Source organism: Moschus berezovskii, chromosome 1 (assembly GCF_049115385.1).
Source record: "Moschus berezovskii isolate FMDL1 chromosome 1, NW_MosBer_1.0, whole genome shotgun sequence".
Taxonomy (NCBI): Eukaryota; Metazoa; Chordata; class Mammalia; order Artiodactyla; family Moschidae; genus Moschus; species Moschus berezovskii.
In genome coordinates this window covers 54,866,839-54,894,082 of record NC_142460.1, presented here as the reverse complement: position 1 = coordinate 54,894,082, position 27,244 = coordinate 54,866,839, and the positions used below count along the sequence as shown (strand labels likewise).

The 27,244-nt window shown below is 40.3% G+C and overlaps 1 protein-coding gene and 1 long non-coding RNA gene across 5 annotated transcripts in view; one reads left to right on the top strand and one right to left on the bottom strand.

The window, feature by feature from the left end:
* Positions 1–16,967: 16,967 nt before the first annotated feature.
* Positions 16,968–22,686, bottom strand: LOC129550315 (uncharacterized). The gene is made up of 3 exons (XR_008684805.2): positions 22,590–22,686; positions 22,192–22,321; positions 16,968–17,412 (listed from the first exon to the last, which is right to left on the bottom strand). It is a non-coding gene; the product is annotated as an uncharacterized LOC129550315 (long non-coding RNA).
* Positions 22,687–23,040: 354 nt separating this feature from the next.
* The window catches only part of VGLL3 (vestigial like family member 3), a 56,085-nt gene continuing 51,881 nt past the window's right edge, over positions 23,041–27,244 (top strand). Inside the window, exon 1 of one of the 4 annotated variants that reach the window (XM_055422600.2) lies at positions 23,041–23,664. In XM_055422600.2, the coding sequence (XP_055278575.2) occupies positions 23,539–23,664 (126 nt within the window). In that variant the 5' untranslated portion in view covers positions 23,041–23,538. Of the gene's footprint in view, positions 23,665–23,744; positions 23,975–27,244 lie in introns of those variants that run through there. The other 3 variants (XM_055422068.2, XM_055424152.2, XM_055423301.2) reach the window with 3 other exon arrangements.

Sequence of the window (27,244 nt, the reverse complement as noted above, 5' to 3'; positions counted from 1 at the left end):
TCATGGTCCAGATAACCACAATGGTGTGATTCCTCACCTACAGTCAGACATTCTGGAGTGAGAAGTCAGTGGACCTTAGGAAGCATCACTATGAACAAAGCTAGTGGAGGTGATGGAATTCCAGCTGAGCTACTTCAAACTGTAAAAGATGATGCTGAGAAAGTGCTGCACTCAATATGCTAGCAAATTTGGAAAACCCAGCAGTGCCACGGGGCTGGAAAAGGTCAGTTTTTATTCCAATCACAAAGAAGGGAAATGCCAAAGAATGTTCAAACTACCACACAATTGCACTCATCTCACACACTAGCAAAGTAATGCTCAAAATTCTCCAAGCTAGGCTTCAACAGTATGTGAACCGAGAACTTCCAGATGTTCAAGCTGGATTTAGAAAAGACAAAGGAACCAGAGATCAAATTTTCCAACATCCTTTGGATCATAGAAAAAAGCAAGAGAATTCCAGAAAAACATCTGCTTCATCGATACACTAAAACCTTTGACTGTGTAGATGACACAAACTGTGGAAAATCTTCAAGAGATAGGAATACCAGACCACCTGACCTGCCTCCTGAGAATTCTGTATGCAGGTCAAGAAGCAACAGTTAGAACTGGACATGGAACAACGGACTGGTTCCAAATTGGGAAAGGAGTATGTCAAGGCTGTATATTGTCACACTGTTTATTTAACGTATATGCAGAGTACATCAGGCAAAATGCCTGGCTGGATGAAGCACAAGCTGTAATCAAGACTGCTTAGAGAATTATCAACAACCTCAGATAGGCAGATGACCCCACTCTTATGGCAGAAAGTGAAGAGGAACTAAAGAGCCTCTTGATGAAAGTGAAAGAGGAGAGTGAAAAAGCTGGCTTAAAACTCAACATTCAAAAAACCAAGATCATGGCATATGGTCCCATCACTTCATGGCAAATAGATGGGGAAACAATGGAAACAGTGACAGACTTTATTTTCTTGGGCTCCAAGATCGCTGCAGATGGTGACTGCAGCCATAAAATTAAAAGACGCTTGCTCCTTGGAAGAAAAGCTATGACCAACCTAGACAGCATATTAAAAAGCAGAGACATTGCTTTACCGATCAAGGTCCGTCTAGTCAAGGCTATGTTTTTTCCAGTGGTCATGTATGGATGTGAGAGTTGGACTATAAAGAAAGCTGAGCACTGAAGAACAGATACTTTTGAACTGTGGTGTTGGAGAAGACTTTTTAGAGTCCCTTGGACTGCAAGGAGGTCACACCAGTCAATTGTAAAGGAAATCAGTCCTGAATATTCATTGTAAGGCTTGATGCTGAAGCTGAAGCTCCAATACTTTGGCCAGGTGCTTCGAAGAACTAACTTATTGGAAAAGACCCTGATGCTGGGAAAGATTGAAGGCAGGTAGAGATGGGGACAACAGAGGGCGAGATGGTTGGATGGCATCACTGACTCGATGGACACGAGTTTGAGTAAGCTCCGGGATTTTGTGATGGACAAGGATGCCTGACGTTCTATGATTCATGGAGTGGCAAAGAGTCAGTCATGACTGAACGACTGAACTGAATTGATATCCTAGGCATCTTAAACAGTATCTGGCACATAGTAGGTGTTCAATAAATATGTGTTGTGTGATTTTATTGATGAGTCATTTAAAGTAAATGTTGAATGTTAATACACAAATAAATGCAATGTTAGATCTACATTAGGGTGTGAAATTATGGTAGATACTTTTTCCTGATTTTTCCTAACTTCTTGCTTTTATCTCCCACCTTGCTCTCCATATATATCCTGTTGATATGCAGTCATGCATATTTTTCAGTCTCCCTCTACCTCAGTACATGTCCGTTTATGTTTGCAATCTGAGCATAAAAGATAATTCAATGAAGAGGGAAATTAGGGATTTTTAAAAAGATGATATTTCTTTGAAAAACAAAAATCAAGATATAATGTGATATGTACTTTTTGTAGCTACAGTCCTGTCTACAACCAGGGACAACTACATAGCACAGAAATGACTTCTCTCGGTTTCAGTCATGAGCTAGTTTTTCCATTGTACATTTATTCCACAGTTAATAAAACAGAGCAATTCTACTTGTTTTTAATGTTCTGCCAATGAACATACTGCTAAGAACAATAAGTATGAAATAAATTCTTGTGTTTTTTTCAGAGAGAATTAGTTTCTTACCATGAAGTTTAGCCAAGTCAGGCAAATTAAACCTAAACAATAAAGCTTCAGCTAGACATGTTATAGTGCAGACTTATGCGTAGAGTTTCTGAGCAGATTGTAGTTATGGAAATCAACAGATATGTAGCAATACACATTAATCTCTGATTTTAGTTATATTTTAGTAGCATATGAAGCCTGGGACAAAATGCACTATTTTCAAACTCAAAATTGCAACCTGTAATTGCATCCACAGCTTGATGCACATCATTGTGGATGGTTCCTTTCTGTTTCAACGTTATTTTTCCTTCCACTCACTGTTTGCTTCTTCAGGAAATTCACTTGCTAGCTGTATAATCTTAGATGAGTTGGTGAATAATTTTGGCTTCAGTTTCCTCATAAAAGGCAGGCAGTATTTGTCATTGTCTTATACTAATTGCTGGGGTTGAGACACATGTAGCATTTTAAAAGTCCTGGCATACCTCAAAAGTGTTAGCTCCTTTTCCTGTGCCCCAGGCACTCTGCTAGGAATTGCAGGTGTGGTGATGAAAAGGATGGGCTTAGTTGTGGTTCATGGCAGTTTGTATCAGAGTGGGTATCTTCATCAAAAGACAATTCTCTGTGGCCCTATGGAGTTTCTGCATGGCTTATGAGCAGAAACATTGACAGCTTTTTGTCCTGATTATCTTTTCAGGGATGTTTATGTGGAGAACAACCTTGAAAGATAGAGATAGTATCTTCCCCCAGAGAAGAGAGCTGTTGGCTTGTTTTACTCCATTAAAAATAAATAAATAAATAATGCCTCTCTCTCTGGAACAAAATGTGGTTAGATTTACTTGAAGCCCGTTCTGAAAGACTGACGCTTCCTAAATTTGAGATTCCTTTACTGCAACCCATTTTATGTACACATGTCACCTAGATCCTGTCATTCCTCCGTGTGGTAACTGGGGTCTCAGGCAATCAGGGCAAATGTTGATATTTAGATATAACCATTAATGTGAATAATCTTTTGTTTGCAATCCAGGACCTGTTTGCCTTCTCCTAGTAACAAGTAACTTGTTAACTTGCAAATTGGATAAAATTTCAGATTTTTCACAGTTGCTGACAATCATTAGGTAAATTATCAGAAGTGTATAACATGTCTGAATAAACACAAAAATGTACATACACATACATTATTGTGAGTGTAGAAAAACTGAGGATAGCTAAATGTTACAGGAATGTTACACAGTAGGATGAAGTTGGTATTAATCTATTAATTTATTGAATTGACACTAAAAACCTTAGAAGCATGAGAATTATCTAATCAAAACTACTAGCTAATGTTGGGAGTTTATGCCAGTCTTGCCTACTACTTTTTCTTCAATGCATATTAGAATAACTGGCATATAGTATAGTATATTGGAGAAGGCAATGGCAAGCCACTCCAGTACTCTTGCCTAGAAAATCCCATGGATGGAGGAGCCTGGTAGGCTGCAGTCCGTGGGGTTGCTAAGGGTCGGACATGACTGAGCGACTTCACTTTCACACATTGGAGAAGGAAATGTCAACCCACTCCAGTGTTCTTGCCTGGAGAATCCCAGGGACTGGGGAGCCTGGTGGGCTGCCGTCAGTGGGGTCACACAGAGTCGGACACGACTGAAGTGACTTAGCAGCAGCAGCAGCAGCAGTATAGTATACTGGATATATTGTTAATAAATAACTATGTAACTTATGAATATATTTATTAATAAATGTGTTCTTTTTACTTCTTTCCAATTTCCATAATAGGATAGGTGCTTCTGCATGGGAAATCTAGCCCTTTGTTGAATGTCATTTTTGGAAGTTCTTCCTTACTGTAATAGTCAAGCTTCCTTACTGTATTACATTGTGATAATATAAAAAGCACAACATAGTATTGAGTGGCATTGCATAACAGAAAGTTTACTTCTCTTCTAATACCATCATTCAATATAAATTAGGCAGCTCACCTTCCTAGAGGCTTTCTCTTTCATGAGATATATCAGAAATTGGGGCTCTTCTGTAACGTTGTTTCAACCAGGGATAAAATGAAAATGACCATGTTGTCTCCAGTGTACTTAATTTGAACTAAACTTTCATTTCTTAAACTTAATTCACTGATTCCAGTTTCTTCCTTTGAACAAAACAGAACAACAACAGCAATGAAAATTTATTCTTTTCACATGATATGACATATTATAATATTTATTTCCTATGGTCTCTACTTTTTCTAGCCTTAATTTTCACAGTTTCCATAATCAAGCCTTACATGGAATTATTCTCAACTACTTTACCATTTTGATTATTTTCCTATGGACATCTGTTAGGTTTTTCATAGCATTCAAAGAATATCATTGAGAATGGAATACATCTGAATATATTCAGATTTTGTCAGAGAGATTAGAAAGGCCAGTGCCTCTAGTCTTTCCTATTATCTCATGAGAATTATGGGACGCCAGGAGGGATAATATTTTTCAGCATTCACAGATGCTGGCCTATCTCATTTCATTTTACCTGGTCACCTCTCCTCCCTTTAGGTCACTAGAATTCAGGTGGGCATTGCCTCAAGGAGGAGTGGTAGTTATGGAAACTGGGCAACAAATATATCAAATTCTTAACTTCTAAATTTTGATAAGAACCATGCAAGAATACTTGATGATCAAGTTTTTCCTGACTTTGATGCGATAAGAACTCTCCAAGCTAGAAGAAATAAGGGAATGTTGTAGAAGAAGCTAGAACATTAGACACTGGTGAAGGTGTAGGAGAGCAGGTTTCGGGTCCCCTGTCCACTCCCCTCCACCCTCACCTTTAAAGTCAGTTCTAGAAAAGGAGGAGGAAAAACAGAAGTCAGTCATAAGTGAAATTGGAAAAGACAGAATTACCCAGCCCCCTGCCCTCTCTCCAGCATGCTGAGAGAGGCAGCATCCTTCAGGTGGCTAGGTGGGGTGTCAGGCTTGAGAACTCCAGGCAACTGTGGGCTCCCATGCATGGCCTAGTGCCACAGATGCATTGCTGTCCTGCCCCTGCAACATCCCACCTTCAATAGCTTAATATTTCATGCAGGAGTAGACAGGGAAGATCTGAAATGTCCAGTTTAACCTGAAATCATTGAATACATCCAGAAAAAGTTGAAAAAATTCTGAAGTAACTTGAGTTCACTTATACCTAAGTGAACTTATACCTAGTATTAACTTGTCTACCTTTAGGAAGACTGAGAGTTATAATAGGAAATATGTTATATATTAGAAAAATACGGCCAACTCTTTTGCATTTCTAAGGACACAACTTAAAATATACAGATGGTTTGTTGTGAATGGACAAGTACTGGATTTGGCTTTAGAAGATCTAGGTTGAAGCCACCTTCTCTATGTATTTGGCCCCATGAGAATTTCTGTCTTAGCAACAGTTTTATCATAAAAAGCATGTATGTATTATGACTTTCTCATGGGCAGAATGAGCATATGAAATGAGGTAAGTGCCTAGAATATGATTTTATAGTGTATAAACTGTCATGGATTTATCACCATTAGTCTATTTCTACCAGGTGGCTGTGGTCTTAAAATTATGCTAAATTTAACATATGTGATTTGATGTTACACTTTGATATTGGATATAGAAAAACACTCCAGTTTAGTGCTTCTTGAATTTAACATGCATAGAAACCACCTGGAAGATATCATCACAGTACAGTTTCAGATGCAGCAGGTTTGGGCTGCAGCCTGAGGTTTTCTACTCCTAACAAGCTTCCAGATGATAATGAACCTGTTGAACTATAGACCACACTTGGAGGAGCAATGCTGAAGTTAATGATGAGGTTTTTCATAGTTCTCGAGCTGAAAGTAACAATTAATATTCAATATTGTGTCTCACATTGCTCTAGAACAGCTTTATCTCTCCCATCTGTTCATGTCGAGCTCCTCATATTTGTAGCCTATCTGAAGCTGATTATGTCATGACCTGATTATCAAATGCTCTGAAATTACTTTTAGATTTTTAAAAATATTTATTATCCATAAAGAACATGGTGTACTTCCAGGGAAAGTATAAACAAATAGTTCAGTCCTTGAGAATTTATGAGTTTTAATCCCACAAAGTTGGCAGCTGATATGCTATTATTTCAGTTATCCACTTTTAAGGAAGAATAAAATTTATATTTGGATACTATAAGTAAAAAATAAACTGGACCAGTATTAAGGCAGCAGAGGTACTATTTTATTTTAGATGGTTTGTGTGCATCCATATCTCCTCAAGATTCCAGGAAGGTGGTGAACACAGAGGACAGGTTATCATTCATGCTTTTGTCCCTCTGGTTAATAATACCACTACTGTCCAGAACACAGAACATAACTGCAGACATCCGAGATGAAAATTGTCTGTTCAATCACAAGAAAAATTTGTAGACTAGAGACTCTGGTTTCCTATGATAGAATGGGTAAATTTATTCAGGACTGCCAAAGTTACACATCAACTTTCTACAAAACCCTCTTTGAGATAGATTGGGTGATCGTTTAATCACATGATATTTGATTTCCTTATCTATTGTGAGGATTAGATGAGTCGCTAATAGTAAATGTAAAGCATTTAAGACCTGCCAGACACATAGCGGTCACTATGTAAAGGTTAACTATGATTATTATTGGTGTTATTACTATTACTATTATCATTATTTCTTAATTCCCCTTTCTTGATCAAGTTTATGTTATGATTAGATAACTTCAGGAAGTCCACCCATAACTATAACACCAGGATGGACTTGACTTTGCAATCTCTCGACAATAATATATAAAGGATGAGCTGCTGCTGCTGCTGCTAGGTCATTTCAGTCGTGTCCGACTCTGTGTGACCACATAGACAGAAGCCCACCAGGCTCCCCCGTCCCTGGGATTCTCCAGGCAAGAACACTGGAGTGGGTTGACATTTCCTTCTCCAATGCGGGAAAGTGAAAAGTGAAAGTGAAGTCGTTCAGTCATGTCCGACCCTTAGCGACCCATGGACTGCAGCCTACCTGGCTCCTCCATCCATGGGATTTTCTAGGCAATAGTACTACCATAATATAATAACTGGAGATGATATACATCTCCTGAAATCTCAGTGAGATCTGTATTTTTCAGTGGTAACATAGTTGTAATATATTAAAGAGATTGCTTATATTAAAATCCTTAGAAAACGAAAAAAAATTTTTTCAAAAGTATTGGTCATCAACCAAACATTTTGACATTATTCTAAAGAAAATATTAAAATTAAGCTAAAAATAAAGGTATATTTTCTGTCTAATATTCATATAAAAAGTCCTTTGCATTTGTGTTCTTCCTGTTTGATGTTTCAAGGGACCAAAGCAAGACCATTTATAGATCAGCAATCCACAACATTCACTGATGACGGAGAGAGTCATTCAATTCAAATTTGTCTAAGCAGGGTCACAGTGTACCCACTTTTGGTACTGTAGGAAGCACCAAAGAAATATCTAACTCTACCTCCTCCTTTGTCTTTTGAATCTTTACATGATGGAGGCAATTATGATAACTAAAATGATCAGATCAAAATAAAGAACAATAAAAATATAATAACTGTATATACAATCAAGTCACCAAATATACGGTGCAGGCAATACAAATTGTAATGGTATAAAGAAAGCTAATTTTCAAATGTTAAGATACACTACCTAGAAGAAGTGATGCCTATATTGAAAATGGAAGTAGGTGGGATTTTGAATATATTCCAGGCATCTATAGCCACAGGGATAATAATGTTAAAACATCCTTTCCAGCAACCTATTTATACAAGAAGAACAAAGTGGGCAGCTGGGAAGGAGCTGAATTACTCTAAGGACTTTAAATGTGTGCATACCTTTGTAGGTGTGGAACAAACACAACACATGAAAACCTGGCAAAAAACTAGCAGCCAAACAGAGGAATAATTTTTGTTTCATGAAAGCTATTGGCCTTCAACAGGGTCTAAAATGTTTTCCTTAAATACAAAGCCTCTTTTGTGCTTATTAAACATAAATTACCTATAAAAATCATGATTTGCCCTCGTGTTCCAGGCTGACACCTCTTGTGTCAGTGAGAGTACAGCCCATAGTGTCTCTTAGTGCCAAGCGGTTGTGGGGAGATGTGAGGCATCATGTTTCTTCTCTGCCTTCTCTCTTCTGAATGACAGCAACATGGGCCTTTGGCTTCATTTATCCTAAAATATTTAAATCAAATTATAAAACTAATGTATTAAAAATGAGAAATAAATTCAAACCAGATTATGCTGGCTGCTGTGATTTATTAGTCCAATTGGTCTTTGTCTGTGGCTTGTTAGCCTGGTGGGTTAGAACACAGTGTTAATGACGCCAAGATCAAGGCTTTAGTCCCTCCTGGCCTATTTAGCTTTGTTCCATTCCAAGGATAGAACTGCACCCACACCAGGCCAGACTTCATGTGAATATATTCCACTTGTCACAAGCTGACAGAAGGAATGTAGTTAGATTAGTCCACATCAGCCATTACTACCAGCAAAACTAGCAAAAAACCAACCAACTCAAGGTACACATTGAACTAATGGTCTGTCATTAGCTTCTATGAGGACAAATGATACTTTCATGGTGAAGTACATTCTCTTTGCTGACTTGTTAATGCAGGCTAAGAAGTGTCTTGGTATCTGTTCATCTTATCTTACTGTTCCCAACTTGGATTCCTTTATTATTAAATCTCTATTAAGTATATAAATAAGTAGTTCTATAAAATCTTACAGCTCCAGCCAAAGTTACTAGAGGAAAAATAATCTCAACAAACTTTACACAAGGAGCCTGCTGACTGTTTCAAAACTGCATTCTGGTAGTAAACAGAGGTAAAAAGAGTTTCAATGAACCTCCAGTGAGTGAGAAATTGGTGAAGCAGGTGATGATGCCATTTGCTGTATGTCCCTGCTGGATTCACTGGAGATAAAGTCTCATTTTTATTAAACAAACAAAGCTAGAAGGATCGAAAATAGACTCATTATTAAATTATAAGTAGATGAAACTTCATCCTTGGAGTCTTTACATGAGAGCTTCAACTTGTAACGAGCACTGTGTGCTCTGACCTAAACACATCATAAGAGAAGTAAATAAGACAGAGAAGTGGCACTTTATTAGATGTTGAAAGTCATCAGGAAAAAAAAATACCATCTTGAATCAGAGTACAAATAATATCTCTGTAAGAAACCCTGCCTAAGAAATTCTTGCATGGATGTTTTTAAAACAATCTGCAGAGAGAACATGCTGACTCTTATAAGCTTAGCCATTAAATCTCACTAGGCTGGAGAGAATAGAATAATGCAAAACATAACAGGCATGTGCCATGAACAACTCTTGCATATCCCGTGCCCTAGATTGTCCATGGATTCACAGGCCAGGCTGGTTGGCTTGTGCAGTTTTAGATCAGAACTCTTAAAAGGACCCACAAATTATTTTTTTTTAAGTATTTAGTTGTTCTGTAGTTTGTCTGTTTCACAACTTGCTGAGGAAGTTTGTGACAGGGAAATAAGCTAACATTTTGAAGTTCAGCATGAGTTGATTTCTCCCCTATGAGCTTTATATATATTATTTATTAATCCTCACACAAGTCCTATAAATATAACTATCTCCATTTAGATGTAAGAAAACTGAAGTTCAGACTTTTGTCTGGAGCTAAGGCTTGTGCTCTTTTCATTGTTCATGTAAGTATCTGAAGGTTCTTTGTGACACGGATTTTACTAGTCACCCTGCAGCACAGCCAGCCCCTGCTCACCTGGTAAAGAGCTCAGCCAGCTGGTGACTTCCCTGATCACTCTCCCCTACAAGACTTGCTGTCCTGTCCACCTGCCTACTCTGTCCACGCTGCTGTATTCCCTTCAAAGTCTCTGTTTCCTACAACTAAGGCCACATTTCTGGTAATATCAAAGGTTATTTGATTTTCTTCTCTAGTTTTATTGAAATAAAATTGACATAAATCTGTAAAAGTTTTTAGAAAAAAGAATCCTTCTACGTTGCTGGTGGGAATGTAAATTAGTGCAGCCACCATGGAAAACAGTTATGAAGTTTCCTTAAAAGAACAAAAACGGAGTTACCATATGATTCTGAAGTCCCATTCCTGGGTGTATATCCAGAGAAAACTCTAATTTGAAAAGGGACATACACTCCAATGTTCATCACAGCACATTTTGCAGTAGCCAATATATGGAAGCTACCTAAGTATCTATTGACAGATAAATAAAGGAGATGCGGTGCATATGCATAATGGAATATCACTCAGCTGTAAAAAAAAAAAAGAATGAAATAATGCCATTTGCAGCAGCATGGATAGACTGAGTGATGCTCATACTAAGTGAAGAAAGTCAAACAAAGGCAAATGCCATATGATATCACTTATACATGAAAATAGGCTCACAGACATAGGAAAAAACTTATGGTTACCAAAGAGGAGGTGTCAATTTCTAGGATTGTGTCCGAATTTTTGCAACCCCAAGGACTGCAGACTGCCAGGCTTCTCTGTCCACGGGATTCTCCAGGAAAGAAAACTGGAGTGGATTGCCATTTCCTCCTTGAGGAGATCTTCCTGACCCAGAGATCAAACCCTCATCTCTTATGTCTCCTGCATTGGGAGGCAGGTTCTTTCCCACTGGTGCCACCTGGGAATAACTGAATCACCTTGCTGTACAACTGAAACTAACACAACATTGTAAATGAACGATATTTCAATTTAAAAAATGTTTAAAAACTGTATAAGTTTGAAGTGTAATATGACTTACGTACATCATGAAATGATTACCATGGTAGGTTTAGTGAACATTCATCATCTCATATAAAAACAATAAAGAAACTGAAAAAAAAATGTTTTCCTTGTTATAAGAACTCTTAGGATTTACTCTCAACAACTTTCAGAGATAATGTCAATTATCTCTAAGTTATTGCACATTATATCGCTAGTACTTATAACTGGAAGTTTATACTTTTTGACGACCTTTATCTAATCACACCTACCCCCACTCCCACCTCTGGTAAACACAAATCTGATACTGCTTTTAATAGATTATGAAAATAAGCAAATAGAAGCAAAAAATTAAACATAAAAGGACTTTTCAGAAAAAAAAAAATTCTCGATTCTACCCAAGGAGGAAATTTTGAAGCTACTTCTGTAATCCCTAGCAATTAATTTTTTAAATGCACTTCAGAACTTTCAGGAGCTCCCTACCCACTTCCTTCCAAACCAGTTCTTAAAGCCAGAAACTCAGGTTCAGCAGGAAATTTTAATTAAATTGACCCATTAGACAAATAATTGATGAAGGAAATTTTTGTGAGCATTATTAATTCTTTTATCTATCTTTTTATCTCTTTCACAACACAAATACAAAAAGTTAAATATATATATATATAGAGAGAGACCATTTTGTAAGACTTAGTGCTCATTAATTTTCATATAATGTATGGTATAATAATAATTTTTTAAAAAACACAGATGTTTTGGAATCAGACCTGGGGTCAAATCCTGACTCAGGCACTCACCAGCTAGGTGATCTTTAAGCTATTTAATTTTTCTGACCTTTAGCTTTTTCATATCTAAAATGGTAGCATCATCTAATTCATGGGATTTTTGTGAAAATTAAATGAGTGAGAGAAAAAGAATCTTAGCATAAATGCCTGGTTCATTGCAGGTGCTCATTAAATGTGAGTTCCCTTTTTCATCATCTTCCCTATGAAGACGCAAAAATCCTGATCCATATAAACCTCCTACATTATTCATCCTCTCATGCTTTAAATCATCTAACAAGTCTATAACCTACATTTTGGGTGGTGAAACATCTACTGCTAAACAAAGCTTATCCTTATAACTGTGACCATATTGAACTCCACACAAAATTATCCTTTCATGAAGCATACAATCATGATTTTATTAAGTATGATATAGTAGTGAATATGAATAAAACATGGGCTTCCCAGGTGGTGCTAGTAGTAAATAACCCTTCTGCCAAGACAGCAGAGGTATGAAACATGGGTTTGATCCCTCAGTTGGGAAGATCCCCTGGAGGAGGGCATGCCAACCCACTCCAGTACTCTTGCCCGGAGAATCCCCATTGACAGAGGAGCCTGGCAGGCTATAATCCATAGGTTGCACAGAGTCAGACACAACTGAAGTGACTTAGCATGCATGCATGAGTAAAACATATATATTTTATTCCTTCATGGATCATAGTGAGGAGACAGGAAAAAAAGAGAGGGTTAAAAAGCCTATACATCAAAATAGGATAAATACTAGGAAGGGCTGTGAGCAGGCTGTTATTGGAGAGAATAGTAGGGGCAGAATGGGGGTGAACTTTAAATTGAAAAATGTTTTTGAGGAAGTATGTTTAATCTAAGCTCTAGATGGTAAGTAGGCCAAGTAGGGGGAAATTTTTTCCAAGGAAAGGGTGCATGCAAAGACTTAGGGATAGGGCTCATCGGACTGAAGCAAGTGGTTGGATGACATGTGCTAGAACTAAATTGCAGAGTGGATAGGAGGAAATGGGTATAAATGATACAGGTTAGTTGGCATAGGCAGAGAGAAAGAAACATAGAGAGAAAGAGGAAGAGGGGAAGAGAGAATTTATGATTAAAAAAAAGCTTATATTCACCAGTGAGTTAAAACTTAGTAGAGCTAGCTGGCTTAAGAGTCAGATGGAAGACATGAATCCTTTATTATGATTCCTTGAGTTGGTCTAAATTCCTACTTGGCTTCCCTGAGGTCTAGGACTGTAAAGAATCTGCCTGCAAAGCAGGAGAAGCAGGTTCAATCCTTGGGTAGGGAAGATCCCCTGGAGGAGGAAATGACAACCCACTACAGTGTTCTTTTTTTTTTATTGGAGGCTAATTATTTTACAATAATATATTGGTTGGTTTTGCCTTACATTGACATGAATCTGCCCTGGGTGTACATGTGTTCCCCCTCCTGAACCCCCCTCCCACCTCCCTCCTCTCCACATTCTCCCTCCAGGTCATCCCTGTGCACCAGCCCCGAGCATCCTATATCATGCGTCAAACCTGGACTGGTGATTCATTTCACATATGATAATATACATGCTTCAGTGCCATTCTCCCAAATCATCCCACCTTTACCCTCTCCCACAGAGTCCCAAAGACTGTTCTATACACCTATGTCTCTTTTGCTGTCTCGTATACAGGGTTAAGGTTACCATCTTTCTAAATTCCATAAATATGCATTAGTATACTGTATTGATGTTTTTCTTTCTGGCTTACTTCACTCTGTATAATAGGCTCCAATTGCATCCACCTCATTAGAACTGATTCAAATGCATTCTTTTTGATGGCTGAAAAATACTCCATTGTGTATATGTACCAAAGCTTTCTTATCCATTCATCTGCAGATGGACATCTAGGTTGCTTCCATGTCCTGGCTATTATAAACAGTGCTGCAATGAACATTGGAGTACATGTGTTTCTTTCAATTCTGGTTTCCTCGGTGTGTACACCCAGGAGTGCGAATCCTGGATCAGTGTTCTTGCCTGGAAAATCCCATGGACGGACGAGCCTGGCAAGCTACAGTCCATGGGGTCGCAAAGAGTGGAAAACAACTGAGTGACTGACACTTTCACTTTCTCTTACACTATACATATGTATATATATATATATTTTTTTTTTTTCTCAATCTGAGTATGATTTTAGCATTTAAAGATTGGTTTATGTATTTTTTAAAAAGACGTGGTTCCTAACCTAAATGTGGGTCAATTTTTCACTTGGTGGTCAATTCAAGAAAAAGCAAGCTTTTCAGTGCTGGAGGTTAAATAGTCTGTGTTGAACTTTCTGAGACACAGTATATGTGATTTTGTTCACTGCAGGGGTTTGAAGAAATTTTCAATAATAATTTGGGCCATGCATGGTTTCACTTGCTTTATTTATTGACTTTCAGTTCAGTTCAGTCACTCAGTCATGTCTGACTCTTTGTGACCCCATGGACTGCAGCATGCCAGGCCTCCCTGTCCATCACCAACCCCCAAAGTTTACCCAAACTCATGTCCATTGAGTCAGTGATGCCATCCAACCATCTCATCCTCTGTCATCTCCTTCTCCTCCCACCTTCAATCTTTCCCAGCATCAGGGCCTTTTCAAATGAGTCAGTTCTTATCAGAAGGCCAAAGTATTGGAGTTTCAGCTTCAACATCAGCCCTTCCAATGAACACTCAGGACTGATCTCCTTTAGGATGGACTGGCTGGATCTCCTTGCAGTCCAAGGGACTCTCAACAGTCTTCTCCAACACCATAGTTCAAAAGCATCCATTCTTCCGCGCTCAGCTTTCTTTATAGTCCAACTCTCACATCCATACATGACTACTGGAAAAACCATAGCCTTAACTAGATGGACCTTTGTTGGCAAAGTAATGTTTCTGCTTTTTAATATGCTGTCTAGGTTTGTCATAATTTTTCTTCCAAAGAGTAAGTGTCTTTTAATTTCATGGCTGCAATCAGCATCTGCAGTGATTTTGGAGCCCCCAAAATTAAAGTCAGGCACTGTTTCCACTGTTTCCCCATCTATTTCCCATGAAGTGATGGGACCAGAAGCCATGATCTTAGTTTTTTGAATGTTGAGCTTTAAGAACCCCATGTAAGATATATTTCCATTCCATAAGTCTTGAGCTCGGGGCTGGATGCCAATTTTTGTAAGTAACTTGCATATAAAGGTGATTGGAAGATGGATGAGATCTCAGGATGAGGGGATATAGTAAGATGAGAAAAAAAAAAAGCCCAGAAAAAGACTAAAAAACTTGGTATTTAGAGTTTAAGTGAGGGACATTTGGTGAAGGAGATTGAGAAAGAAGAGCCAAAGTATAAGAAGGCAGATTAGCAAAGAGGGGCATAATGGTAGGATGTCAAGAGAAGAGGTATATTTAAGGAGGTATATTTAAGAGGTATATTTAATTAATCCATGTTGTCAAAATCTACAAAGCATCAATTAGGGTGAAGTTAAAGACATAAAGTTAGAATTGTTAACATGATTATTACTGGTGACATTAATAAATTTTGGTGGGGTGATGAGGCAGAAATATGATTGTATATGGATGGAAGAGTGACTAGAAAAGGAGAAAGTGGATTTTTGAGGGTTGGTAAGGACTTATGCTAAAGCTGAAACTCCAATACTTTGGCCACCTCATGCAACGAGTTGACTCACTGGAAAAGACTCTGATGCTGGGAGCGATTGGGGGTTGGAGGAGACGGGGACGACAGAGAATGAGGTGGCTGGATGGCATCACCGACTCGATGGACATGAGTTTGAGTGAACTCCGGGAGTTGGTGATGGACAGGGAGGCCTGGTGTGCTGTGGTTCATGGGGTCGCTAAGAGTCGGACACGACTGAGCGACTGAATGGTGGACAAAATAGGAGACAGTAGTTATAAGAAGATGTGCGTCAACATACTAGAGGAACACAGTGAAGTTGCTGGGCACTGAAGAGAGTACCCTGAAGGCAGCTGATCCTAAATGACAACTGCGTAAGTGGTTTAACTGTTTTACATGTGACTTTTTGATCTGTTTTTATGTCTATTCTACTAGTATTAGCATCATCTTTTGGTCCAGACAACTAGAGTCCCTCCTTGGCCCCAGAGATTTACGGAGCCTCTCACTGGTTCCTCTCCTATCATGCCTCTCCTCAGAGTGAGGGGACATGCTCACCGAAGTCCTCTCTTCTAGCCTCCCCTGCCCCACATTAAACTGGTGAATAGTTTCCTACTGCTGCTGTAACAGATCACCACAAACTCAGTGACTTAAACCAATGCAAATTTATTGTCTTATAGTTCTGGGGGGTTTGAAGTTCAAACTGGTGTGGTTGGCAGGATTGCATTTCTTCTGGAGACCCCAGGGGAGCCTCAGTTCAGTTCAGTTCAGTTCAGTCGCTCAGTCGTGTCTGACTCTCCGCGACCCCATGAATCACAGCACGCCAGGCCTCCCTGTCCATCACCAACTCCCGGAGTACACTCAAACTCATGTCCACAGAGTCGGTGATGCCATCCAGCCATCTCATTCTCCGTCGTCCCCTTCTCCTCCCGCCCCCAACCTTTCCCAGCATCAGAGTCTTTTCCAGTGAGTCAACTCGTCGCATGAGGTGGCCAAAGTATTGCAGTTTCAGCTTTAGCATCAGGGGAGCCTACTTCATGCCTTTTCCAGCTTTTAGAGGCCATGTACTTCTTGGTTCATGTTTCTTTTCCATCTTCCAAGTCAGAGATGGCCTGGAGAGTCTTTCTCACTTCCTGTCAATAGGACACTGACTCTCCTGCCTCCTGCCTACCCTCTCAAAAAGACTCTTGTGATTACTTACACTGGGCTCACCCAGATAACCTGGGGTCATTTTTCTATCTTAAAATCTACTCATTAGTAGCCTAAATTCCACTGAAATCTTAACTCTCTTTTGCTGTATAAGATAAACATATCCATAAGAATTATTCTACCTAGAACACCTATGTTTTTGTACTCAAGGGTTGACAGCTTCCTGAGTAGATGAACCAAGTCTACTTCCTCAGAGCCATACTTCCTAGAGCAGGCTGCATTATCAGTGGGCTCAGCTGAGGCCAGAGGGCTGGCTAAGAATCAACTCTTTATACCCTAGGAAGAATGTTTGTATACACATGCTGAGCCATCCAACACATGCACTGCAGATCTCATTTGTTTTCTCACACTAAGACTCTAAGCTAAAGACAAGCTAGCTGTTATCCTTCTAAAATGAAAGGCAGCCCCCGCTTTGCCTTATCTTATCCCAAGAGATACTGGGGAAATCCACTTCAAGTTACTCCTCCAAATGAAACTGGTTTGTGGAGTTCACCTCATTGAATTCCAGCTGGAAAATTTGGAAATATTCTGGGAAATTTGGTGGGCGGTGCCAAAAATATAGTGACTGTAAATCCCTGACTCGGTGAGTTGGAAACATTGAAGGCCATCTAAGTATTCTATTGGTGGTTTCCCAGGTGGTGCAGTGGTAAAGAATGTGCTTGCCAATGCAGGAGATACAAGAGATGTGGGTTCATTCAGTGGGTTGGGAGGATCCTGTGGAGTAGGAAATGGCAATCTGCTCCAATATTCTTGCTTGGAAAGTTCCATAGACAGAGGAGCCTGGTGGGCTACGTCCATGGGGTTACAAAGAGTCACATACAACTGAGTATACACACACACAAGTATTCTGTTAGAATCACAGTGGCTGGGAAATAAAGCAGTAGGAGGACGAACACCAGGTAGGCTTGAGTTTCACGTCACTCAACCAGAAGAGGAGTGGGGCAGACTGAAAGAAGAAAATAAAGATAAATGAGTAATTTTTGAGGAACTTGAACTCAGAAATGCAAATCATCAGATTCCATTACTATGTTATTCCAAATAATTGTGACACCTCTGTAAGACAGATACGAAAATGAGTACATCATTGGTCAGACTGAAATCTCTGGTCTGGATGACTCACTACTGTTAAATGCAATCAGCCTACATTCCCCCCAACCCACTCCTTTTTCACAACTCTAGGTTCACCAAAAGATGATCTTATCTAAAACCTCTGCTTATATGACCAAATGAATAGTCATGAGTCGGTACATGTATGCACACCCACATATATATGTGTGCATGTAAATATATATATGCATGCAAATATGTGTGTGTGTGTGTGTGCGCATATGTGTTTGTTTATATATATTATTGTGGGTGGTAGAAAACTGAACAAAGAATCCAGAGACCGGGAGGCTTTGATTTTAGTTCTGCCTCCATTTCCTTTGTTGTTGTCCAGTCGATCAGTCATGTCTGACTCTTTGTGACCCCATGGACTGCAGCACATCAGGCTTCCCTGTCCTTCATCATCTCCTAGGGCTTGCTCAAACTCGTGTCAGTTGAGTCGGTGATGCTATCCAGCCATCTCATCCTCTGTCCCCCTCTTCTATCTGCCTTCAATCTTTCCCAGCATCAGGCTCTTTTCTAATGAGGAGGCTCTTCCTATCAGGTGGCCAAAGAATTGGAATTTAAGATTAGCATCAGTCCTTCTGATGAATATTCAGGATGGATTTCCTTTAGGATTGACTGGTTTGATCTCTTTGCAGTCCAAGGGACTCTCAATAGTTGTTTCCAACACCACAGCTCAGAAACATCAATTCTTCGGCATTCAGTCTTCTTTGTGGTTCAACTCTCACATCCATACATGCTTACTGGAAAAACCGTAGCTTTGGCTAGATGGACCTTTGTTGGCAAAGTAATGTCTCTGCTTTTTAATATGCTGTCTAGGTTGGTCATAGTTTTTCTTCCAAGAAGCAAGTATAATTTCAGGGCTGCGGTCACCATCTGCAGTGATTTTGGAGCTCCAAAATATAAAGTCTGCCAGTTTCCATTGTTTCCCATCTATTTGCTATGAAGTGAAGTGAATGGATGACAGGATCTTTTTTTTGCATGTTGGGTTTTAAACCAGCATTTTCACTCTCCTCTTTCAATTTCATCAAGAGGCGCTTTAGTTCTTCTTTGCTTGCTGCCATAAGGGTGGGGTCCTCTGCATATGAGATTATTGATATTTTTCCACGCAATCTTGATTCCAGCTTGTGCTTCATCTAGTCCAGCATTTTGCATGATGTACTCTGCATATAAGTTAAATAAGCAGGGTGATAATATATAGTCTTGATGTACTCCTTTCCCAATTTTGAACCAGTCCATTGTTCCATGTCTGGTTCTAACTGTTGCTTCTTGCCCTGCATACAGGTTTCTCAAGAGGCAGGCAAGGTGGTTTGGTATTTCCATCTCTTGAAGAATTTTCCACAGTTTGTTGTGATCCACACAAGGGGTTTAGCATAGTCAATGAAGCAGAAGTAGATGCTTTTCTGTAATTCTCTTGCTTTAGATCACTTGTTTGCTTATCTTTGAAAGAAGATGTTGTAGACTAGGTGATCTTTTTTATTCTTTTCTATTCTAAAACCCTAAACTTCTACCTAGGGGAAGTGAGACATATCTCCTCTCCTACGAGAACTCCAACTTAGCTTTCCTTAATAGGAATTATCCTACTTCTCTGTCTGGGCATAATTTATCTTCATTTTCTTCTATTAGTGCAGGATAGGGAGGAAGAAAGACACCAAAACATATATATTGCATTATGGAAAATTTTGCCAAACACCTCCAGACTTTTGAGTCTATGACATTAGTATCCGAGAACTACATCTTTGTCATACATTAAATATTTGCAACACACTAAACAGAGGCTCTATGGGGCACGAGGAAGATGCAGAAATTGGAGCGTGAACATGTTCGAGCTAGTTCTGCCTTTATTTTCTAAGTCAACAAATAGAACCTGAAAACCTTCTAAATGTTAGATATACAAGATATATATGATTCAGCAATAGTCTAGTGGAGGATACACATGGCACACATAATTATACAAAAATAATCAGTTTTAGATACATTATCTGAAGATAAAGTTAGAAGTGTTAAGTGACTATACTTCTTCCCAGAGAGGGAGGTCTCAATTCAGATGGCTGAATGGACAGTTGCAGGAGATTGTGACATAGGTAAGAGCCAAAATTTGAATGTTGAAGAGTTGGGACTGCAGACTGTCAAGAGCTGCTGGGGAAATTTTTCTAAAAAGAGGGGCAAGCATCGCTACTTTGTTGGATTTGCAGTGACTGGAACGGAAGAGAATAGGACAAATGGATCAGAAGAGGTTTGAATTTGGGGCCTGGAAATCAGGTAGGTGCCTCTTGCAGGATTCTGGGTGAGAGATCTTCCAGTGAACTAAGGATCATAGCAGCAGAGATAAAGAGATTAGGGGAGAGAGTCAGTAGAAAGGTATAAGTGGGGATAAAATGGACTCCAAGACCATATGTGGAGACTGTGATGTTGGATGATACCCAGATTTCCAGCTCAGCAACTAAGATGGAAATTTCAATACCTAAATTGGAGATCAAAAGAGGAAGATCAGGTCAGGGCTCCGGGGACAATATTAGTGCTATTATGACTGAGGTCCTATAGAACATCTGTGTGGAGCCACCTGGACAGAAGCTGAAAAGATGAAATCTGGAACAGAGAAGATGGGTATAACCAGTAGTTTTCAACTTGAGAAAAAGCAGTAATAAGTATTTTAAGTAAATTTGTATATGTCTTACTTATTGTCACCCTATTTATTTAACTTATACACAGACCACATCATGAGAAAGGCCTGCCTGGAAGAGTTACAAGCTAGAATCAAGATTGCCAAGAGAAATATTGCCAACAGCCTCAGATATGCGGTGACATCACTCTAATGGAAGAAAGCAAAGAAGAACTAAAGAACCTGTTGATGAGCGTGAAGAAGGAGAGTGAAAAAGCTGTCTTAAAACTAAATATGTAAAAAAATCTAAGATCATGGCATCCAGCCCCATCATCTCATGGCAAATTGTTGCTGTTTTTGTCACTCAGTCATGTCCAACTCTTTGTGACCCCCATGGACTGCATCCCATCAGCCTTCCGTCCTTCACTGTCTCCCAGAGATTGTACAAATTCATGTCATTGAGTCAGTGATGCCATCCAACCATCTCACCCTCTGTTGTCCCTGTCTCTACCTGACTTCAATCTTTTCCAGCATCAGGGTCTTTTCCAGTGAGTTGGCTCTTTGCATCAGGTGGCCGAAGTATTGGAGCTTCAGCTTCAGCATCAGTCCTTACAATGAATATTCAAGATAGATTTCCTTTGGGATTGACACCCTTGCTGCAGTCCAAGAAACTCTCAAGGGTCTTCTCCAACAACACAGTTCAAAAGGATCAATTGTTTGGCATTCAGCCTTCTTTATGATACAACTCTCACATCCATACATGACTACTGGAAAGACCGTAGTATTGACTTTAGGTACCTTATATTTCATGGCAAATAGAAGGAGGAAAGGTGGAAGCAGTGACAGATTTTCTCTTCTTGAGCTCTAAAATCACTGCAGATGGTGACAGGAGCCATGCTACTAGAAGATGATTGCTTGTTGGCAGGAAAGCTATGACAAACCTAGACAGTATGTTAAAAAGGAAAGACATCACTTTGCCTATCAAGGTCCATATAGTCAAGACTATGGTCTTTCCAGTAGTCACATATGATTGTGAAAGGTAGACCATAAAGAAGCAGAGCACCAAAGAATTGGTTCTTTTGAACTGTAGTGCTGGAGAAGACTCTTGAGAGTCCCTTGGACAGCAGGCAGATCAAACCAGACAATCTTAAAGGAAATCAGCCCTGAATACTCATTAGACGGACTGATGCTCAAGCTCCAATCTTTCGGTCACCTGATGTGAACAGCTGATTCATTGGAAAAGACCCTGATGCTGCAAAGACTGAAGGCAGAAGAAGAAGAAGGGGACAGAGGATGAGATGGTTGGTTGGTATCACCGATGCAATGGATATGAACTTGGGCAAACTCCTGGAGATGGTGAGGGACAGGGAGACCTGGTGTGCTGCAGTCCATGGGGCTGCAAAGAGTCGGACATGACTAGGCAACTGAAGAACAACAACTGATAGGAATATATCCTCTGTTACAGAAAGCACAAAGTCTAAGTGGTGAAAGCCCTTAATAAATATATTTTTAATTTTCAATTAATCAGAGAATGAGCAAGTGAATAGGAGCTACTATGAGTAGCTAACAGTTCCGATCCAGTTACTACAGTTTGTATATTTGAGTGTATGAGGGAGGTCACGTGTGAGGGTACATGTGTTTATATATTTGTGTATCTAGCTAGTTATACATAACCATACACACATTTATATTTATAATGTTATAAAAATTAATAATGTAAACAGTACATTAGTACTATACATCTGTATTAGTCTGCTAGGGCCTCCATAACAAAACATCACAGACTGTGTGGCTTAAACATAGAAATTATTTTGTCACAGTTTTGGAGGCTAAAAATTCAAGATCAAAGTACCCTCAGTGTTAGTTTCTGGTGAGGCTTCTCTTCCTGACTTGCTTCTCATTAGGCGTTACAAGCCTTCCAAAGCAGACAGACCTCTGAAATCTCTTCCTCTTCTTATAAACACATCAATCCTAGTTTAGGACCCCGTATTCATGACATTTATTAACCTTAATTACCTCTTGATAGACTGTGTCTCAAATACAGCCTCACTGGGCGTTAGGCTTCAGCATGTGAATTTTAGGGGGCCACATCTGTCCTGGACATCAGTACATTTGACATCCAGATTAACTTCTCAAAGGCTAGTTCCTGCAAACAAAAAGAGATTGTTCTGTGTTACATATAGAGGGAGGGATATACTTGGTCAGAGACTTTGCTTCTTTACAAAATACGTATAATTCTTTTCTACTTTACTTGATTATATTGAAATACAATTATATTGGAGAAGATTATAAACCACTTGCAGTTAAATCTTTAAACAACAGCTGGATGGGTTTAATCGCGTGTCACTGTTTGTTATTTTATGGAAACCAGGTTGAAAAGGCCAGAAGAGGTTGACATCCCACAGAGGTCATACCATGAAGGTGTAAACTTAAAGCGGAGATTGTAGAGAACCGGGCTGCATTCTTGGCCTGTGCGCTCCTGCAACGAAGCTAGCACTTATGGTTATATTTAATGTAGGAGCTAATCCCACTTCATTTTGCGCCTGCTTTGTTTGACCTCTTAGTACACTTGGCCTTCACTTAGCCTCGGCCTCTACGTTGGTGTTCCCTGTAAAATCTCGGTGCTGGGAAGCCCTCGCCCAGGCGGCCAGGTGACAGGAGATGGGCTGGGAATCCGCGGAGCTTTTTTAAGGGCGTGGAGCCTCTCGCATACCATTCCCTCCCACCACTACCACCACCCCACCGCCGGGAGGCGGAGAGGGCTTCCAACTTCGCTCCAATCCGCGGCCGGTCCTCCCCGGGGTCCCCCTGCTGGGCGACCGGCCCGCCGCCGGCCGAGTTGGAGGAACTTCGCCGAGCTCCGCGTCAGACCCGGGGAGCAGAGCGCTCCCTCTGCTCCCCGGCCAGCCCCTCCCTGCGCCCCCGCCCCCTGGTCCTCGCCCAGCCGGGAGCGCCGCTGATAGGACGAGCCCGGGGCGTGCATTGTGTATATGCAAACCAGAGCCCGGCTCCCCAGGTCCGCCCAACCCGGGCCGGCGCTCCGCAGCGGCTGGCGCGGCCGTGGGCGCCCGAACCCCGCACTGCCATGTCCCCGCCGCGTGGCGGGCCATCGCGTCCCCGAGTCGCTATATAAGCGCAGGCCAGGGGACACCCAGAGGGGCTGAAGATGAGGGTGCCCGCGCATGGGCCCCCGCTAACTGCCAACTCCTCCCGAGCCCGCACAGCGCGCGGAGCCCGCGGCCGCCGAGGACCCGCCTTGGCCGCAGTAGCAGCGGGAGCTGCGACAGAGGCGGCGGCGGCGGCCGTCGCTCCAGCGCGTCGAGCCGCGGCCGCAGCCCCGGGGCCGCCGCTGCCCCGGCTGCCATGAGTTGTGCGGAGGTGATGTATCACCCCCAGCCGTATGGAGCGCCCCAGTATCTGCCCAACCCCGTGGCAGCTGCAACCTGCCCCACAGCCTGTTACCACCCGGCGCCCCAACCTGGCCAGCAGGTGAGTCACCGACCGGGCAGCCTGCCGGGGGCGGGGGCGAGGGGCACGGAGAGTATCGGTCTGGGGCTCCCGCGACGGCGTCCCTCTGGGATGGGTGGCGCGGAGGATGCTCTGAGAGTTGCGGGAGCGCCCTTGAACAGAAAGCCATCGGAAGAGCAGAGCAGAGTTTCGGGAAGGACGAGCAGCCAGGTGGACGGGTGGGGATTCCAAGTTACCTGGCTGGGGGCTTCAGTGAGCTGTGGTCATAGCCACCCTAGCTCTTAGGGCTCAGTTCTTTGAAGCTCACCAAGGGCACCTGTTTTAAGAATATGTGAGTAAACTTCCTTTAAACCAAGTATTTTGTTTTCTTTGAAAAGGTGGAGTGTACTAGGGTTTTCTTGATGAAGAGAATGAAATGTGTCACTGACATAGGGGAGGCTATCCGGATAGTGTACCCACGGAATCTCTTTTCTGGGACTTTTCTGGTGGAACATGGGTCTAGTGTGATATTCATCAACTGTTATTAGAAGTTCTCTGTAAAGTCTGTCTTCTTCCATACTGTGACTTAGGGGGCAAGGATTGATCTCCAAATCCCTCATCTATTTTTAATTCCAGCAAAGCACAGAGGTGCTATGGTTCAGTCTATTGGGCAAAACCCTTTCCTTTCCCAGCCAAGAAGTAACCTTGGATCACTGGATGCTGGATCTCCACTGTGCCAAAAGTGACTGAATGCTGTTAGATAAGAAGGGTTCAGGAACTAGGAAGATGATAGCATTCCTTCAGAAGGGAGAATAGGGTTCTGGGAAATTTAGTACTCGGTATCTTTCTGAATGTCAGCCTTCATAGAGCACATATGTGAGCATGTGGCCAGCGTGTACCAAAGTAGGATCCTCAAACTCTGGGAGTTAGGGTGGGTTGATTTGGTGAGACTTAAAAAAATGTGATTTATATACTCTGAGGTGAAGCTACCTATCAGGGATCTAGGTACATTTCTAATAATGACATCCGCAGTATTTATTGATTTTTATTTTATTTTTTAGTTTCTTAAAAACCCTGTTTTATTGTGGTCTTCAGGGTTTGGCTTTTCAATTAATCTGGTCATTTAATTTATTTCCTCTACTTCTGTCTCTTTACTAGATTTATTGTGCTACTCTTTGGAAAGAAATGATAGCTTCTGTTTATAATTTAGGGACTGAAATTCAGCTGATTCTGGAAGGGTACATACTCTAGATTCGTCCGCCGAACAGTATGAGCTTAACCAGGACAACTAGGGCAAGAGAGGAAGGAGCCTCACTTGGTGGCTTTTTTTTTTTTAAATATTCATCAGCTTCAGCATTTAAAAGCAAGATTACTTTTAGGGAGGGGAATGGGAAAGCTTTGTAATTTGTGGTCAAGGGTAATAGGTTAAAACATTTTGGTTAGGCTCTTTGTTTACATTCTTTGGCTTTAATATAAAAGATATAAGTAATGGAGAAAACCATTTAAATCCAAGTCAGGCAAGTGATGCAGAGACATTGGATATCTGTTTTGTGTGTTTTATGGACACTCTGTTCCAGATGAACCACCCTCTTCTTGTTTCCTTTCTTCCATCTCAGACACTGTAGAGGCCTTCAGTTATCAGTTGGAACATAGATGAGTAATAAACTCAAACTTTACTAAGCATTCATAAAGGTATTTTTCCCCATCAAAAATAACTTTAGCAGACTACTCTTGAATAAGAGTTTATTTTTTAGAGTTGTGGAAATAGTTGCATTAAAATATGAATATTTAGTGGGGGTTAGAATTGGAATAATTTTTTGAGCTAGAAAATAAAGTTTGGTACCAGAAAAATTGTAAATAACTAATCATGAAATATAGTTTTTAATAAAAAATGACTCCAGTGCTTTATGTAACTTTTGCAGTAGTCCTGGAACTCAGTTCCCAAGTTGCATTCTTTTGTTAAGTCCAACAACAAATCAAAAAATGATCTTTCATTTTCACTTGAAATGTCTACCTTGATGAGTATCACATATTAGTAAACAGTAATTTCTGCTACCCTTTGGACTTCTGTAAATATTGTTTAAGTAGGTGTTAGGCAGAGTTGAGCTCAAGAACTTAGTTGAGAAGTGTGCTTGAAATTTTCATGTTGCTTTTACTACACTGGCTTGTTTGAGATTATTTTGTTTTGTGGAGTAAAGAAGCTATTTGACTATAACTGGCTAGCAAAATAAAAGGCAGTAGTGTAACTACTGTTCTTTTACTGTCAAGAGTTTATTTTGATGACCTATATTTTCTGTTGGAAAAAAGATTAAATCAGGAAATTGTTATCAAGCTGACAACATTTTTAGACTATGTGGTGCGTGGGTGAAGTGGGACTAATGTTGACTTGGCCTCAACATAGTCATCTGAGAATACATATTTTGGTTGTTTTTGCATTCCATAAGGTTTTATCATTATTATCCATGAAGATTGTTTTCTCTGTACATGGGAAGTGACCCCTAGTAGCATCTTGCCTGAGAGACAAAAATAAGAGCTACAAGCCCTACTACATTTAAAAAATTGATTTGTTGAGGAAAAGAATCAGAAAAAGTGATAGAGTGACAAAGTTTAATCGTCATTTAGAAAATGTTAGAAAAGATAGCGTTAAAGTCTTTCTGTCACTTCTGTATATTCAATTATTGTAGTGTTATCTTTGAACTGATTTTTTTTCCCTTAAAGCCATTTAGCTCTGAAGTCCTTGTAAATTATTATGTCATAATGGTTTATTGCACTGGATTTTTTAAACTTAAGTATAGTTTCCTTTTAGTGTATGATTATTTAGCAGAAAGTTCTTTTTGAAATAGTAGAACTTCATACTCCAGGCACATGTACTCTCAGCTTTTCCCGTAAAAGCACACTGTATGTTTGAAATTTTCAGTTTTATTTTTTTTATTTGAACATACTATACATTGTTGATGGGTAATAGGTTAGCACATTATGTAAATATACCTGTAGAGTCAGTTTTATAGTCCTTGACCTTACTTCCTAGAAACTGCATGGCTGTGCATAAATTTTACAGTGTGGTTTCTGGAGCCAAGATTTGTTTGAGGGCTGCTAAGCTCTCTGGTCCCCGTGCCCACCATTTCTTCCTAGCTTGAAAGTATCAGTCCCTACTGTCTCCTCAGGAGAACCCTTGACTCAGTCTTTCAGCACATGCTCCAAAGGCATGATGACACTGCAGAACATGTACAGAAAGGAATGTACTTGTATCCTAATAGTGACAGTAGGAAAAAAGAAAAAAAAAGCAAGATATGTGTCAGGAAAAACTGAGGGAAATAATGTGAAATCATAAATTCCCTTCATACTCTGTGGATTCCTCATCTTAAATGCGGGCGATCTGCGGTTGTCTAAAATCTCTCTCCCCCTCCCCCCATACGTTCATAATGTTAACATCAGGGAGATACTTAAAGCAGAGCTTTCAGAACTGGGCAGTTCATGGACAAGGCAGTGAAAACAGAGGAGAGTAACCCTTGTTCATTAATTGTGCATAGGGGTTTTTAACAGTCACACTTTGGGCTTCATATATGAGGATATTTAATCTCCCCTCTTCCAGGGTGACAGCTGGGTGACTATACATGCATGC